General features: G+C 40.1%; 1 protein-coding gene across 1 annotated transcript; it reads right to left on the bottom strand.

Annotated features, from left to right (window-relative positions):
* Positions 1 to 4,728: 4,728 nt before the first annotated feature.
* LOC123488953 (zinc finger protein 271-like) lies at positions 4,729 to 7,179 on the bottom strand. Its single transcript, XM_045219681.1, has 2 exons — positions 7,161 to 7,179; positions 4,729 to 6,452 (listed from the first exon to the last, which is right to left on the bottom strand). Exons 1-2 carry the CDS (start codon positions 7,177 to 7,179, stop codon positions 5,041 to 5,043), a joined length of 1,431 nt encoding a protein of 476 aa, XP_045075616.1. The 3' UTR covers positions 4,729 to 5,040.
* Between the last annotated feature and the right edge of the window lie 9,828 nt (positions 7,180 to 17,007).

Below are 17,007 nucleotides of genomic sequence, written 5' to 3'. Positions count from 1 at the left end.
GTCCCCCTGCTTAAGCCAGTACATGTCCAGGCCCGTCTGAAGTTTGCTAGAGTGCATTTGGATGATCCAGAAGAGGATTGGGAGAATGTCATATGGTCAGATGACTTTTTGGTAAAAACTCAACTCGTCGTGTTTGGAGGACAAAGAATGCTGAGTTGCATCCAAAGAACACCATACCTACTGTGAAGCATGGGGGTGGAAACATCATGCTTTGGGGCTGTTTATCTGCAAAGGGACCAGGACGACTGATCCGTGTAAAGGAAAGAATGAATGGGGCCATGTATCGTGAGATTTTGAGTGAAAACCTCCTTCCATCAGCAAGGGCATTGAAGATGTAACGTGGCTGGGTCTTTCAGCATGACAATGATCCCAAACACACCGCCCGGGCAACGAAGGAGTGGCTTCGTAAGAAGCATTTCAAGGTCCTGGAGTGGCCTAGCCAGTCTCCAGATCTCAACCCCCATAGAAAATCTTTGGAGGGAGTTGAAAGTCTGTGTTGCCCAGCGACAGCCCCAAAACATCACTGCTCTAGAGGAGATCTGCATGGAGGAATGGGCCAAAATACCAGCAACAGTGTGTGAAAACCTTGTGAAGACTTACAGAAAACGTTTGACCTGTGTCATTGCCAACAAAGGGTATATAACAAAGTATTGAGAAACTTTTGTTATTGACCAAATACTTATTTTCCACCATAATTTGCAAATAAATTCATAAAAAATCCTACAATGTGATTTTCTTGATTTTTTTTCCTCATTTTGTCTGTCATAATTGACGTGTACCTATGATGGAAATTACAGGCCTCTCTCATCTTTTTAAGTGGGAGAACTTGCACAATTGGTGGCTGACTAAATACTTTTTTCCCCCACTGTATCTGTATCCATTCATGATCATCAATAGCTTCTACCAGGTCTTCCTCACATTTTTGTTTGACATGTTTTGTGTCATCGGGAAAAGCCTCTATCAACCCCTGATACAGTTTGTAAATTAACTTTGGAGGTTTTGTCAGTCTGCCTTAAAATAGTTTCAATCTTTGAAGCTTCTGGCTTGTCCAGTGTTTGCTGCACAGATAGAATAAAGTGTTGTATCTGCAAAAATTACAACTCAGCTCCATCCCAGCCTGGTCTTCCCTGGCTGCCTGACCCTGCTGTCACCATCTGATCCCCCTAAAAGGAGGCATGACAAATAAATACCTTGGTGTACATGTATTTATTTATTTTACCTTTATTTAACTAGGCAAGTCAGTTAAGAACATATTCTTATTTACAATGACGGCCTACACCGGCCAAACCCGACGACGCTGGGCCAATTGTGCACCGCCCCTATGGGACTCCCAATCACGGCCGGTTGTAATACAGCCTGGAATCGAACCAGGGGGTCTGTAGTGACGCCTCAAGCACTGAAACGCAGTGCCTTGGACCGCTGCGCCACTCGGTCTGTAGTGACGCCTCAAGCACTGAAACGCAGTGCCTTAGACCACTGGCGCCACTCGGTCTGTAGTGACGCCTCAAGCACTGAGACACAGTGCCTTAGACCGCTGCAAAATTCACCTGAGCTCCGCAGACTGGTCTTCCCTGGCTGTCTGACCCTGCTGGGACACCATCTGATCCTGCTAAGACATGATGAGCACAGCGTTGTGTACTGACACTGCACCCCGACAGTGAAGCCCATAGAGCTGTTTATTACCGTGTCAGTGTGAAAGGTAGGGGAATTAGCTTGGGAAACTGACAGACCAATAACGTTACATTGCTATACTGACTAATAAAAAAACTCAACATTGCACTGAAAAAAAAAAACTTCATAATATCGGTCTTCAATCGTTTCAGCCGTTGGTTTCATCATTTGATTCAGGTCTAGTGTGATTGAGGCAAAAAAGAATAGCTAATGTTAGCATTATTGTTAGCATAGCATAGTATTATGGTTAGCATAGCATAGCATTATGGTTAGCATAGCATAATGGTTAGCAGTGTGGTTAAGGTTGGGGTAATTTGTTACGGTACATCAACTGGTAAAAGCCAAGTTCATCTACTTCTGAAACGGGACAAAACAAAGGCTACAAAAACATTAACAGTACATGTCATTTACACTAGCTAATAGCTCAACAGCACTAGTTTGTATTTGTTCTGTTAAGTTAAACAGCAGTTACCTTGCCCAGTTACATCAGTCAACTAAAGAGTAGCCAGTTTCTGCTCTGCTTGCTTTTACAACACAACTGACTGCAGCTCCCTTTATTTCAACTCTCCCGTGCTGGTCCAGCCGGCCTTCCAGAAGCTTCGCCTTTCACACAGCCTGTCCGCCCACTCTGTGGTGTCCGCAAAGTCCTGTCCTTGTTGACTGATTGATCCATTCATCCTTCCATCCCTCCTCAGCCTTCCTCTCCTCTGAAGACCCAGTGAGGGTGGAGCTCAGTCAGAGAGCTGTTGAGGGACTGGTTAGGAAGAACACTTCTACAGCCAGAGAGGTGAGAGGTCACACATGGTTTAGATGGTAAATATTTATGTCCCCTTAGCGGTTCATCACGTGAGCAAAAGGGAACATGTTCCATCATCTATGTTAATTTACATTAGTGCAAATTGTCACACATTTGTTCTTTGTTAGTATGAAGGTAATTTGTGTATACTGAACAAAAATATAAACACAACATACAACAATTTCAAAGATTTTACTGAGTTGAAGTTCATTAGGCCCTAATCTATGGATTTCATGTAACAACTCCTTCATGTATGAATTGTCTGATGTTTAACCAGATATCTTTTATCAGAATATCTTGTCACATTGATCACAACTATGAGATTTTTCTCCTGTGTGTGTTCTCTGGTGTGATTTTAAACTTCCTGACGAAACAAAACTCTTTCCACAGTCAGAACAGTGGTAAAGCTTCTCTCCTGGGACCAACACTTTACATGATGCGTTTATATTTTTGTTCAGTGCAGAATGTACTTTCCCCAATCATTCACCCCATCTTTTAACATTGCTTATGCAGATTTGGTGGCCGGACTGCGTCCAGACTGTCAAACTCCGAACCCATCCTGGCAGATCTAAACCTAATTCGAGCACATTGTGACTTTTGTGCATCCAGATCTAATGCAGCTTGATCGGATGACAGAAGCCACATTTAAGTGTCGGGTGTAACTGAGGCCGTAGATGCTCCATATCCATTACTTTGAGGGTTTTATATAATATGACTAAATGTGTTTCTTTCTGTGTTGGAGGGGCAGTCAAGAAATGGAACGGCAAGGCCACAGAACATGACATATGCAGAGCTGTGGGAGACCACCTCAAGCATGCCCCTGGTAGAGTATTTACCATGCCAGCAGGCTTGAAAAGATTGATCTGTTTGATCCATTTGTTTGTTTCAGTTTTCAGTAGTTGAATCCTTTGACGTATTGTTGATTTGAACATTTTTAATTTTCAACAAAAATGTACTTGATTGGTTGAAAAGAGATACCAAACTTACATACCATGCACAATTTTGACACAGTGAAAGATATACTGAATTGATGCTGTTTTTTCATACTAAGATGGACCAAGATATGTGTTGCTTTTGCACTTATTTGTTCATTGGTTTTGCAAGTCTGATTGGTCAGTCATTGGGTTAATTTGTTTTGCAATATGTTCAAATCAAATCAAGCTTTATTTATATAGCACATTTCAGACATGGATGCAACGCAGCTTCAAAGGAAAAAACTAATACAAATAAAGAAAAAGAAAATTACTACACATCAATCAAATGAGCATTCTAAGGAAATTAGCTGGTATTGATTAAAATAGTAAGAATATCATGTAATATCCAACATATAAATAATTATGATTACTAAATGTTACATGAAATGTAAATATGATGAAATATCAAAACAGATTGGAAACCCCTTTGTTAATATGTATTGGCAATAATTCACTTAATGGTGAGGCATGGAATAATAAAAAATGTCTCTTTTGTCAGGCTGGATGTTTGAAATATGAGTAGGTGATTTGAGTCGTGCTTCTTCAGTAGTGGAATAAAGACAATTAGCACTTGAATGTTGTCAAGAAATACTGTGTGTAAATACTGGAATAACGTATGATTGTTAATGAATAAAACATTCATAGACCAATTATTGATACTGGCTTCAAGTGAATAGGATGCAAGTACGTTGAAATTAAGTTGTTTAAAAAAAATACGTATTTTCAACTTTCACCCAAAACCGAACGTAGATTGGACAAAACCAAATTTACATTGGACGTCTTTTCAATGACATTTTGCTAGGTGGGATACAATGTCAAAACACAGTTTTAACGTGTCCAAATCAATAACCAATATGCAGAAACAGTTTGTGATCAATTAAAAACATAAAATGTACTATCGACACAAACATGTTCCACAATTGTAATCAAATTGCTTGAATTTTTTTTTCGAGCACCTTATGAACTGCACAAGCACCAAAAACACTGTTGTTTTGACAAGTGGCAATAAATCACTGATATCGATTAGGGGGGAAATCAGGTTGTATGTGATGTTGAAACTAACACAACTAAAAAAACACAATAAAATGGAAGATATCTTTTACCTCACTGGTTAGAGGACAACCTGCAGAAGACAGTCAGCTACATTTTGGAGTGATGCATTTACATTTACATCAACATCACGTTGAAATCAATTGCAGGAGAGGGGGGAGATGAGGTTGCACGTCCTGTTAAAACTAACAGCTCAAAAACCACACGGAATCTGGGAATAATGTGTACATCACTGGTCAGAGGACAATTTGTAGAAAACAGCTAGCTACATTTAGAAGTGTTGCATTTTGATTCAAGTGGGTCGTCAACGAGGTAAGTGTAACACAACACTTTATTTCTCAATCACTTTTTGTTAATCACATCAATAGTACTCTTTCAATTCAGAGCCTGGATTTTCCCCGATGAGGCTAATATCCATATCACGCTGAAATCAATAGAACGGGGAAAACGTTTAGGGTTCTACATTGTGAATAATTAAAATACTCCTTCTACAATGTTAAAACATTATACATTGTGACATTATTTCATTGATATCAAGAAACAGCTCCTTCATGTATGAATTTTCTGATGTTTAATCAGTGATCTTTTACCAGAGTATCTCTTGCCACATTGATCACAGCTATAAGATTTCTCTCCTGTGTGTGTCCTCCTGTGTGTTTTCAGTCTGCTAGATGTAACAAAACTCTTCCCACATTGATCACAGCTATAAGGTTTCTCTCCTGTGTGTGTTCTCTGGTGTATAGTCAGCTGGTTAGATGTAGTAAAACTCTTCCCACATTGATCACAGCTATAAGGTTTCTCTCCAGTGTGAATTCTCGTGTGTACTTTTAGTGAATCTGAGCTTGAGTAACTCTTCCCACAGTCAGAGCAGTGGTAAGGTTTCTCTCCGGTGTGTGTTCTCTGGTGTGTAATACAACAGCTAGATGTAACAAAACGCTTCCCACATTGATTACAGCTAAAAGCCTTCTCTCCTGTGTGTATTCTCTGGTGTCTAGTCAGCTGGCTAGCTGCAACAAAACGCTTCCCACATTGATTACAGCTATAAGGTTTCTCTCCTGTGTGTGTTCTCTGGTGTATAATACAACAGCTAGATGTAACAAAACGCTTCCCACATTGATTACAGCTAAAAGCCTTCTCTCCTGTGTGTATTCTCTGGTGTCTAGTCAGCTGGCTAGCTGCAACAAAACGCTTCCCACATTGATTACAGCTAAAAGGCTTCTCTCCTGTATGGATCCTCTGATGTTCTATCAGGCTGCTTGAGTGACTAAAACTCTTCCCACATTGATCACAGCTATAAGGTTTCTCTCCTGTGTGTGTTCTCTGGTGTATAATACAACAGCTAGATGTAACAAAACGCTTCCCACATTGATTACAGCTATAAGGCTTCTCTCCTGTGTGTGTTCTCTGGTGTCTAGTCAGCTGGCTAGATGCAACAAAATGCTTCCCACATTGATCACAGCTATGGAGTTTCTCTCCTGTATGGATCCTCTGATGTACTATCAGGCTGCTTGAGTGACTAAAACTCTTCTCACATTGATCACAGCTATAAGGCTTCGCACCTGTATGGATCCTCTGATGTACTATCAGGCTGCTTGAGTGACTAAAACTCTTCTCACATTGATAACAGCTGTAAAATGTCTCTCCTGTGTGTGTTATGTGGTGTGATTTTAACTGTCCTGATGAACAAAAACTCTTCCCACAGTCAGAGCAGTGGTAAGGTTTCTCTACTGTGTGTGTTCTCTGGTGTATAGTCAGCTGGTTAGATGTAGTAAAACTCTTCCCACATTGATCACAGCTATAAGGTTTCTCTCCAGTGTGAATTCTCGTGTGTACTTTTAGTGAATCTGAGCTTGAGTAACTCTTCCCACAGTCAGAGCAGTGGTGAGATTTCTTCCCTGTGGGTTTCCGCTGGTGTTTCTTGAGATGTTCTGATGTGGAAAGACTCTTCTCTGCCTTGTCAGCTTCATGATGTTGTTGAGGCTCCCCAGAGGATCCACGATAGTCACGTCTCTCTCCTGTGTGAACAACAAAGTCAGACAGATGGTTAAAGTCCCACAACAGCAGAAATCCACTGTTTATTTGAGCTAAAAGGTGATGTCCATGATGTTGTACAACAATTTACGTCTGTAATTCATGTTTATTTGACAATTGTCTTAATAAGACATCAAGTGAGCAACGACAGCCATATTCTGTCTTGTTTTTTCACTAGTATAGTGAATGATTCTAGGCTAGAAATGAGTTATTAAAGTTTCTGAAACCCTAAGCACTTTGCCAGATGACTTTTGATCACCAATATAGGCCCATTTCTGTGATTGCAAGAATAGCAGCATTAAGATCTGTGTCGGTATTCCCAATTTCACCACCGTGGGGTAAACTCAAGGAGTTCTCAGAGGCTGCCAGCAAAAATAGCCTCCATTTACAGACTGCATTTCACACTACTTTTGGATTATAATTGGAAGGCTCGTTTGAACGTCCTGTTTAATATAATGTTTGTGCCATCGTCTCAAATCAACTGCTTTATACTTTAAAAAACACTTCAACTTCAACCAGTAAAATGCTCTTTGGCTAGCTTTGCTACCAGCCTGTTAATGAGCGTTAGCATTCAAGCTAACAAGTGCTGCATCCAAAATAGGTATTTTGCAACTATCACAACCAAATATGTGACCCACCGTCCCTTTTCAGTCTCATGTAGTTACATATATTTAGAAAAGGAATACTTTCACCAAATTGCCAAAATGGATTCTCTGAACATTATCTCACCAGGTTACCTGATTAGGCAAACCATTAACATTATTACATTGTCTACTGTTGTATAGCTACAGTACTGCTCTTTGTTAGGGTTAGATCATCAGATCCTTCTACTGTTGTATAGCTACAGTACTGCTCTTTGTTAGGGTTAGATCATCAGATCCTTCTACTGTTGTATAGCTACAGTACTGCTCTTTGTTAGGGTTAGTACCATGCAGATCCTTCTACTGTTGTATAGCTACAGTACTGCTCTTTGTTAGGGTTAGATCATCAGATCCTTCTACTGTTGTATAGCTACAGTACTGCTCTTTGTTGGGGTTAGATCATCAGATCCTTCTACTGTTGTATAGCTACAGTACTGCTCTTAGTTGGTTAGACCATCAGATCCTTCAACTGTTGTATAGCTACAGTACTGCTCTTTGTTAGGGTTAGATCATCAGATCCTTCTACTGTTGTATAGCACAGTACTGCTCTTTGTTAGGGTTAGACATCAGATCCTTCTACTGTTGTATAGCTACAGTACTGCTCTTTGTTAGGGTTAGATCATCAGATCCTTCTACTGTTGTAAGCTACAGTACTGCTCGTTGTATAGGGTTAGATCATCAGATCCTTCTACTGTTGTATAGCTACAGTACTGCTCTTTGTTAGGGTTAGATCATCAGATCCTTCTACTGATGTATAGCTACAGTACTGCTCTTTGTTAGGGTTAGATCATCAGATCCTTCTACTGTTGTATAGCTACAGTACTGCTCTTTGTTAGGTTAGATCATCAGATCCTTCTACTGTTGTATAGCTACAGTACTGCTCTTTGTTAGGGTTAGTGTAACCCTTAGCCAGGACATCGTAATGTCCACGGTCTTTCGTTGCAAAAGTCCTGCCTTCTCAGAAATATATGTTTACTGGGCTTGTTGCTAGTCCGGGGATGCTTTCACGGCAGAATGCAACTGTAACAGCTCAGCTTTCTGTCTTAACGTTGCTTCATCCCGCAACGAGACATCTGTAAACAATGGCTTGTTGCTATAGGAACTTAGAAGACTTCTGTAAACAATGGCTTGTTGCTATAGGGACTTAGAATACTTCTGTAAACAATGGCTTGTTGCTATAGGGACTTAGAAGACTTCTATAAACAATGGCAAGCTATAACGGTACCTGTATGCAACTGTCTAGCTAGCTATATAGCTAATATGAAAATGACTTTTTGATACAGTTGAGACAATAACGTATGTACATGTAGCTATTTTAGCATTTTACCTGTAGACTCTTACCGGTGTATGGATTATGATAATTCATGGCAGACAAACACTTTCTAAATAATCCTTCCCACTCAGCTTCAACCAGTTCAGACTGCTTTAGCCACAGTAGACAGAACTGTGTCGATACCAGCGGCTGTATTCAGGACAACACTGGTATTGAAAGCTGTAGATACACTTTGCATGTAGTCCATGATGAAAATATTAGTAAATCCAATGGATCTTTGAAATATCCACGGTAGCAGAGAGCAGGACGTGCCATTTGACGGAGAAGCCTTGAGTCACAGAATAGACTCTCTTTCACCTGAATGTCCCACACCCTCATTATCTCAACCAATCATGGCTAGGCAAGATTCTGTAATTTCTCCATGTCTAAACAGCTTAGAGAGTTGACAATTATTTATATTTCCAGATTACATAAGAGTTTGTTATTAAGGCACATGAAAGTTCTAGTTTTTCTGAAGAAAAAAAAAGGCTTTTTGATGTTGATGTTTTTTTTTTTATGTTCAAATGCCTCTCCTGTGAAGTAGTGACGCGCGACACCCAGCTTTCGGATCACATATCTTAGCGACTGTTCAAGCAATAATCAAGACAACAATTGTAAGTCTACGAGAACGCAAAAAAAGTGTCTATTGTTTAGAAGTAATAACCTGGTAAATCCAGGATGTTGAATGGTCCCAGATGGTGAACAGCAGTTTATTTAGAAGTAATAACCTGGTAAATCTAGGATGTTGAATGGTCCCAGATGGTGAACAGCAGTTTATTTAGAAGTAATAACTGGTAAATCTAGGATGTTGAATGGTCCCAGATGGTGAACAGCAGTTTATTTAGAAGTAATAACCTGGTAAATCTAGGATGTTGAACGGTCCCAGATGATGAACAGCAGTTTATTTAGAAGTAATAACCTGGTAAATCTAGGATGTTGAATGGTCCCAGATGGTGAACAGCAGTTTATTTAGAAGTAATAACCTGGTAAATCTAGGATGTTGAATGGTCCCAGATGGTGAACAGCAGTTTATTTAGAAGTAATAACCTGGTAAATCTAGGATGTTGAATGGTCCCAGATGATGAACAGCAGTTTATTTAGAAGTAATAACCTGGTAAATCTAGGATGTTGAATGGTCCCAGATGATGAACAGCAGTTTATTTAGAAGTAATAACCTGGTAAATCTGTATGGTTGAGAGGCATGACGCAAAAGGAATGGCATATAAGTCTGGCTGCATAACCGATTAGCATACGTACTGAAAATAAAATAAAATGTATGCACTCTGGATAAGAGCGTCTGCTAAATGACTAAAATGTAAAGTCTTGTAAATTTTCTGCAAATTGAGAAATCATGTGTCTAAACTGAATAAAAATAACAAACTACCCAATGAAACAAAGATAAATTACAAAGAATGATAGTAAAAAGCTTTGGAACAGCTTAAATGACATTTTGGACAAAAATACAAACTCGGCTCCATCATTCATTGAATCAGATGGCTCATTCATCACAAAACCCACTGATATTGCCAATTACTTTAATGAGTTTTTCATTGGCAAGATTAGCAAATTTATGCATGACATGCCAGCAACAAACGCTGACACTACACATCCAAGTATAACTGATCAAATTATGAAAGACAAGCAATTGTAATTTTGAATTCCATAAAGTGAGTATGGAAGAGGTGAAAAAAGTATTGTTGTCTATCAACAATGACAAGCCACCGGGGTCTGACAACTTGGATGGAAAATTACTGAGGACAATAGCGGACAATATTGCCATTCCTATTTGCCATATCTTCAATTTAAGCCTACTAGAATGTGTGTGCCCTCAGGCCAGGAGGGAAGCTAAAGTCATTCCGCTACCTAAGAATAGTAAAGCCTCCTTTACTGCCTCAAATAGCCGACCAATCAGCCTGTTACCAACCCTTAGTAAACTTTTGGAGAAAAAAATGGTTTGACCAGATACAATGCTATTTTACTGTAAACAAATTGACAACAGACTTTCAGCATGCTTATAGGGAAGGACATTCAACAAGCACAGCACTTACACAAATGACTGATTGGCTAAGATAAATGAATTATAAAAAGATTGTGGGGGCTGTTTTGTTAGACTTCAGTGCGGCTTGAGAAAAGCCAGTGTGTATGTATGCGGATGAAATCACTACAACACTTAAAAAAACAAAGAGCTGCAGATAGTTTCAGAATGGGTGGCAAGAAATAAGTTAGTCCTAAATATTACAAAAATTAAAACCATTGTATTTGGGACAAATCATTCACTAAACCCTAAACCTCAACTAATTCTTGTAATGAATAATGTGGAAATTGAGCAAGTTGAGGTGACTAAACTGCTTGGAGTAACCCTGGATTGTAAACTGCCATGGTCAAAACATGTTGCTACAACAGTAGCTAAGATGGGGAGAAGTCTGTCCATAATAAAGCGCTGTTCTGCCTTCTTAACGGCACTATCAACAAGGCAGGTCCTACAGGCCCTGGTTACAAATACATGGGACCAACACTTTACATGTTGCGCTTATATATTTGTTCAGTGTAGTTCAATGTCGAGACCTAATTTAACTGTTAAATGCTTAATACATCATATGACAAGCGTAACGGTATGACTATAACTACTGTTCCCTGAAGGAGGGAAACTAGGTGCAACATACTATTAAATCCACGCCTCGCTGGAAGCCCCGCCTTCCACAGGTGATGAGCGTGAGGCTCGGATTTATTCCTTCAATTTAATACCGTTGGGGGGGGGTAAACTGACATATGGAATCGTTTTAAGATGGTCGTACTATGGATTACTTCGGTTACTTAGACTGAAGCAAATGTGTCAGTCTACTCTAAGGGGTTAATGATATGATCACATATGATCATGCTCTCCTTAGCCGATGTGAGTAAGACCTTTAAACAGGTTAACATTCACAAAGCCGCAGGGACAAACGGATTGCCAGTCTTCACTGACATTTTCAACGTCTCCCTGACTCAGTACCTACATGTTTCAAGCAAACCACCATAGTGTTCCACACCATAGTGCCCTCAAAGCTCATCACTAAGCTAAGGACCCTTGGACTGAACACCTCCATCTGCAACTGGATGCTGAACATCCTGACAGGCTGCCCCCAGGTGGTGAGGGTTGGCAACAGTTGAACTAAGCTCATGAGGCATGTGTTATATTCTTCAAGAATCAATGGCTATACATAAATAATTTAAATAATTTAAAAGTCAAAATATGGATGTAGCGACTACAGATTCCCCCTTTAACACCACACATCAGTTCAACAACTGCAGAGGTTGTGCCTCTGTTTTTAAGACAGTACTTACTAGTGTTAATCAGGGCCCGGTTTCTCAAAACCATCTTACTGCTAAGTTCATCATTAGAACCATTGGATGCCTTAAGATGCCTTTGGGAAACCGGAACCAGATATCCAGTTTCCTCCTCTTCTTCCTCCTCCTTTTTCGATGTGACAGTCATCTCCTCCTCCTCCTCTTTCACTCCAAAAACGGGAGCCTCCTCTTCTTTCACTGTAACATCCTCCTCCTCTTTCACTCTGAACGCGTCTTCCTCTTCTTTCACTGTAACATCCTCCTCCTCTTTCCCCTCTCCCTCTTCTTTCACTCTGAACGCGTCTTCCTCTTCTTTCACTGTAACGTCTTTCTCTTCTTCTTTCACGGTAACAGCTTCACCCTCTACTTGTTTTTGTATTGTAACATCCTCCTCTTCCTCCTCCTCTTTCACTAGAGCTTCTTTCTCCGTCCAGCAGACCTCCTCTTCTTTAGCAGGAGGAGAGTAGCTTAGTGAGCTCATGGTCGGGGATGTTAGCTAGCTAGGCTAGTGCTAACTTAACCAGCCAGCTAGCTGAACAATAACAACAACACCGTAAATATGAAATTAAATGGATAACTAACTAGACGACAGAAGTAGGTTTAAAACACAGTGGCTAATATACACGAAAGCGTCTAAAGAGCTTTATTGGTTGGGCTATTTTGTCTAGCAAGCTACCGAGGTGTCTGACTAACTGTTGCTGCTGTTGAAAGAAGCGTCCCGTCCACTAGATTATACGTCACACTAGCAGCATAGCCTTAAAGTCCCACATCGCCATCTGCTGACTGGAGTGGGTAACGAAGTTGAGTAAAATGTAGATTTTATTTTCAGACAAAAAAGTTAAAACGTAGGAAGCATGAGTTTTTTTACCCACCAATGTAACAACACAGTGTGGTTAAAGACTTAGTAAATTAGTTGTAGTCACGATCTGGTTACCTATAAGAACAAACAGTTATGTTTTTGCGTTATTACGTATTTATTATCTTATTTCCGGATATCTTCTAAACTACCCATAGTGCACTATTTCTCAACGTCATATGGGGGATCTACTCTGTGTTACCGAGTTCATATGCTAGCTCAAACGGACTAATCTCAGCCACACCTCATGCTCTTCTCAGACTGTGTGGCCAAAGACTTTTATAACTAACCCAAGATAGACCAGAGCCTGTCGTTTCCAATGGGAGCAAATTAATCATAGTGGGCAGAACAAGCAAGGAGGTGGGCAGAGCCAAGCAGGAGCAAGAGAGGTCCTATTGGCGCGTTCTAGAATCTATTTGCATATTTCCTTTAGGGAACGCCTACTTTGTGAAGATTGCCCATGTGCAATAACTCAATTCGCCCTTGCACTCCTTCTAAACAACGCAATTTTTTACAACTTTGGCAAAGGGTAAAGTCTACAAAACGTAGTCCACTCTGTTTGTTACAGATTCTAGTGATGGAAACAGAAAACTGTATTGAGATCAAATGTTTCATAGATTTTAAAAAAAATAGCAGAATATCGGCCAAAATCCATCTCGCTCCATCTTCTCCCACTGCCGGCCACTGGGCTTCCTCTCAACACCATATTTGGTATTGAGTTGAAACGCCAACCGGATGTTTCACATTTATACATCAGGTAAAATATCTGGCCCATTGCTCTATCTGTGGTGTGGTTGTGTTATTAGGTGGTGGGCAGAAGCTGAAAAGAGTGAAGTTAATCGATGCCAGTCGAGGGAGGACCTGATTTTTGTATATGACAGTAAAATATTGTTATGATGACTATAACATTTGTTGGCACCTTAAATTCTTGCACATTTTCTCATAAAAAGTATATTTCAACACTCTGTCTGCTCAGGTAACATTGATGAACTCCTAAACTAAGAACCAATCAGAGGTCCCGTACATAACCCTCGTGATCAAGGCAGCCAATGGCCTGCTTCTATCTACGATGTAACTACAGCCTCTTGTGAAAACTGCTGTCTGATGGAAAGAAACAGATATATCTTGCTCCCGAAGACTGAAATAAGATAAATATAATGTTTCCAGTGCACTTGAAATATTCAGCATGCAATAAGAATTGTCTTGATAGTATGAAGAGGTACAGTGGAAAATAAGTATTTGGTCAATAACAAAAATTTCTCAATACTTTGTTATATACCCTTTGTTGGCAATGACACAGGTCAAACGTTTTCTGTAAGTCTTCACAAGGTTTTCAAACACTGTTGCTGGTATTTTGGCCCATTCCTCCATGCAGCTCTCCTCTAGAGCAGTGATGTTTTGGGGCTGTCGCTGGGCAACACAGACTTTCAACTCCCTCCAAAGATTTTCTATGGGGTTGAGATCTGGAGAATGGCTAGGCCACTCCAGGACCTTGAAATGCTTCTTACGAAGCTACTCCTTCGTTGCCCGGGCGGTGTGTTTGGGATCATTGTCATGCTGAAAGACCCAGCCACGTTTCATCTTCAATGCCCTTGCTGATGGAAGGAGGTTTTCACTCAAAATCTCATGATACATTCATTCTTTCCTTTACACGGATCAGTCGTCCTGGTCATTCATCCTACTTTACTATCAACTGGCTAGCTGCATCTATCATTCATCCTTCTTCGCTATCAACTGGCCAGCTGCATCTATCATTCATCCTACTTTACTATCAACTGGCCAGCTGTATCTATCATTCATCCTACTTTACTATCAACTGGCTAGCTGTATCATTCATCCTACTTTACTATCAACTGGCTAGCTGTATCTATCATTCATCCTACTTTACTATCAACTGGCCAGCTGTATCTATCATTCAAACTACTTTACTATCAACTGGCTAGCTGTATCTATCATTCATCCTACTTTACTATCAACTGGCTAGCTGTATCTATCAATTATCCTACTTTATTATCTACTGGCTAGCTGCATCATTCATCATACTTTACTATCAACTGGCTAGCTGTATCTATCATTCATTCTACTTTACTATCACTTTACTATCAACTGGCCAGCTGCATCATTCATCCTACTTTACTATCAACTGGCTAGCTGTATCTATCATTCATCCTACTTTACTATCAACTCGCTAGCTGTATCTATAATTTATCCTACTTTACTATCAACCGGCCAGCTGCATCTGTCATTCATCCTACTTCGCTATCAACTGGCCAGCTGCATCTATCATTCATCCTACTTCGCTATCAACTGGCCAGCTGCATCTATCATTCATCCTACTTTACTATCAACTGGCCAGCTGCATCATTCATTCTACTTTACTATCAACTGGCTAGCTGCATCATTCATCCTACTTTACTATCAACTGGCCAGCTGCATCATTCATCCTACTTTACTATCAACTGGCCAGCTGTATCTATCATTCATCCTACTTTACTATCAACTGGCTAGCTGTATCTATCATTCATCCTACTTTACTATCAACTGACCAGCTGCATCATTCATCCTACTTTACTATCAACTGGCCAGCTGCATCATTCATCCTACTTTACTATCAACTGGCCAGCTGCATCTATCATTCATCCTACTTTACTATCAACTGGCCAGCTGCATCATTCATTCTACTTTACTATCAACTGGCTAGCTGCATCATTCATCCTACTTTACTATCAACTGGCCAGCTGCATCATTCATCCTACTTTACTATCAACTGGCCAGCTGTATCTATCATTCATCCTACTTTACTATCAACTGACCAGCTGCATCATTCATCCTACTTTACTATCAACTGGCTAGCTGTATGTATCATTCATCCTACTTTACTATCAACTGGCCAGCTGCATCATTCATCCTACTTTACTATCAACTGGCTAGCTGTATGTATCATTCATCCTACTTTACTATCAACTGGCCAGCTGTATCTATCATTCATCCTACTTTACTATCAACTGACCAGCTGCATCATTCATCCTACTTTACTATCAACTGGCTAGCTGTATCTATCATTCATCCTACTTTACTATCAACTGACCAGCTGCATCATTCATCCTACTTTACTATCAACTGGCTAGCTGTATGTATCATTCATCCTACTTTACTATCAACTGGCCAGCTGCATCATTCATCCTACTTTACTATCAACTGGCCAGCTGCATCATTCATCCTACTTTACTATCAACTGGCTAGCTGTATCTATAATTCATCCTACTTTACTATCAACTGGCCAGCTTCATCATTCATCCTACTTTACTATCAACTGGCTAGCTGTATCTATCATTTATCCTACTTTACTATCAACTGGCCAGCTGTATCTATCATTCATCCTACTTTACTATCAACTGGCCAGCTTCATCATTCATCCTACTTTACTATCAACTGGCTAGCTGTATCTATCATTTATCCTACTTTACTATCAACTGGCCAGCTGTATCTATCATTCATCCTACTTTACTATCAACTGGCCAGCTGTATCATTCATCCTACTTTACTATCAACTGGCCAGCTGCATCATTCATCCTACTTTACTATCAACTGGCCAGCTGTATCTATCATTCATCCTACTTTACTATCAACTGGCTAGCTGTATCTATAATTTATCTTACTTTACTATCAACTGGCCAGCTGTATCTATCATGTATCCTACTTTACTATCAACTGGCCAGCTGTATCTATTATTCATCCTACTTTACAATCAACTGGCTCGCTGCATCATTCATCCTACTTTACTATCAACTGGCCAGCTGCATCATTCATTCTACTTTACTATCAACTGGCCAGCTGCATCATTCATTCTACTTTACTATCAACTGGCCAGCTGCATCATTCATTCTACTTTACTATCAACTGGCCAGCTGCATCATTCATCCTACTTTACTATCAACTGGCCAGCTGCATCATTCATCCTACTTTACTATCAACTGGCCAGCTGCATCAAGGGTCTTTAGATGCCGGGGGATAAAAATATCTAATATCAGAGAGCTCTTACCCAACTCTGTGGAAACCCAAGGGGCCTCCAGAGTTATCCAAGCCTGAGACTGGGTTTGGTCATTTGTAAGTCTAAATTGAATTAATGATGATAGACACATTGCAGTTTCTGAATGACATCAACAGAGCCAAGCTCAAATTCAAGGTACAGTACAGAAGCTTACACAAGGATATGGGTGCATCTCAATACTCTGAACCCAAGGTTTTGGATGCATCTCAATAGTCTGAACACAAGGATATGGATGCATCTCAATAGTCTGAACCCAAGGTTATGGATGCATCTCAATAGTCTGAACACAAGGATATGG

This window comes from Coregonus clupeaformis, unplaced genomic scaffold (assembly GCF_020615455.1).
Source record: "Coregonus clupeaformis isolate EN_2021a unplaced genomic scaffold, ASM2061545v1 scaf2616, whole genome shotgun sequence".
NCBI lineage: Eukaryota > Metazoa > Chordata > Actinopteri > Salmoniformes > Salmonidae > Coregonus > Coregonus clupeaformis.
Note: the sequence above shows the minus strand (reverse complement) of the source record. Positions and strands in the feature narration are given on the sequence as shown.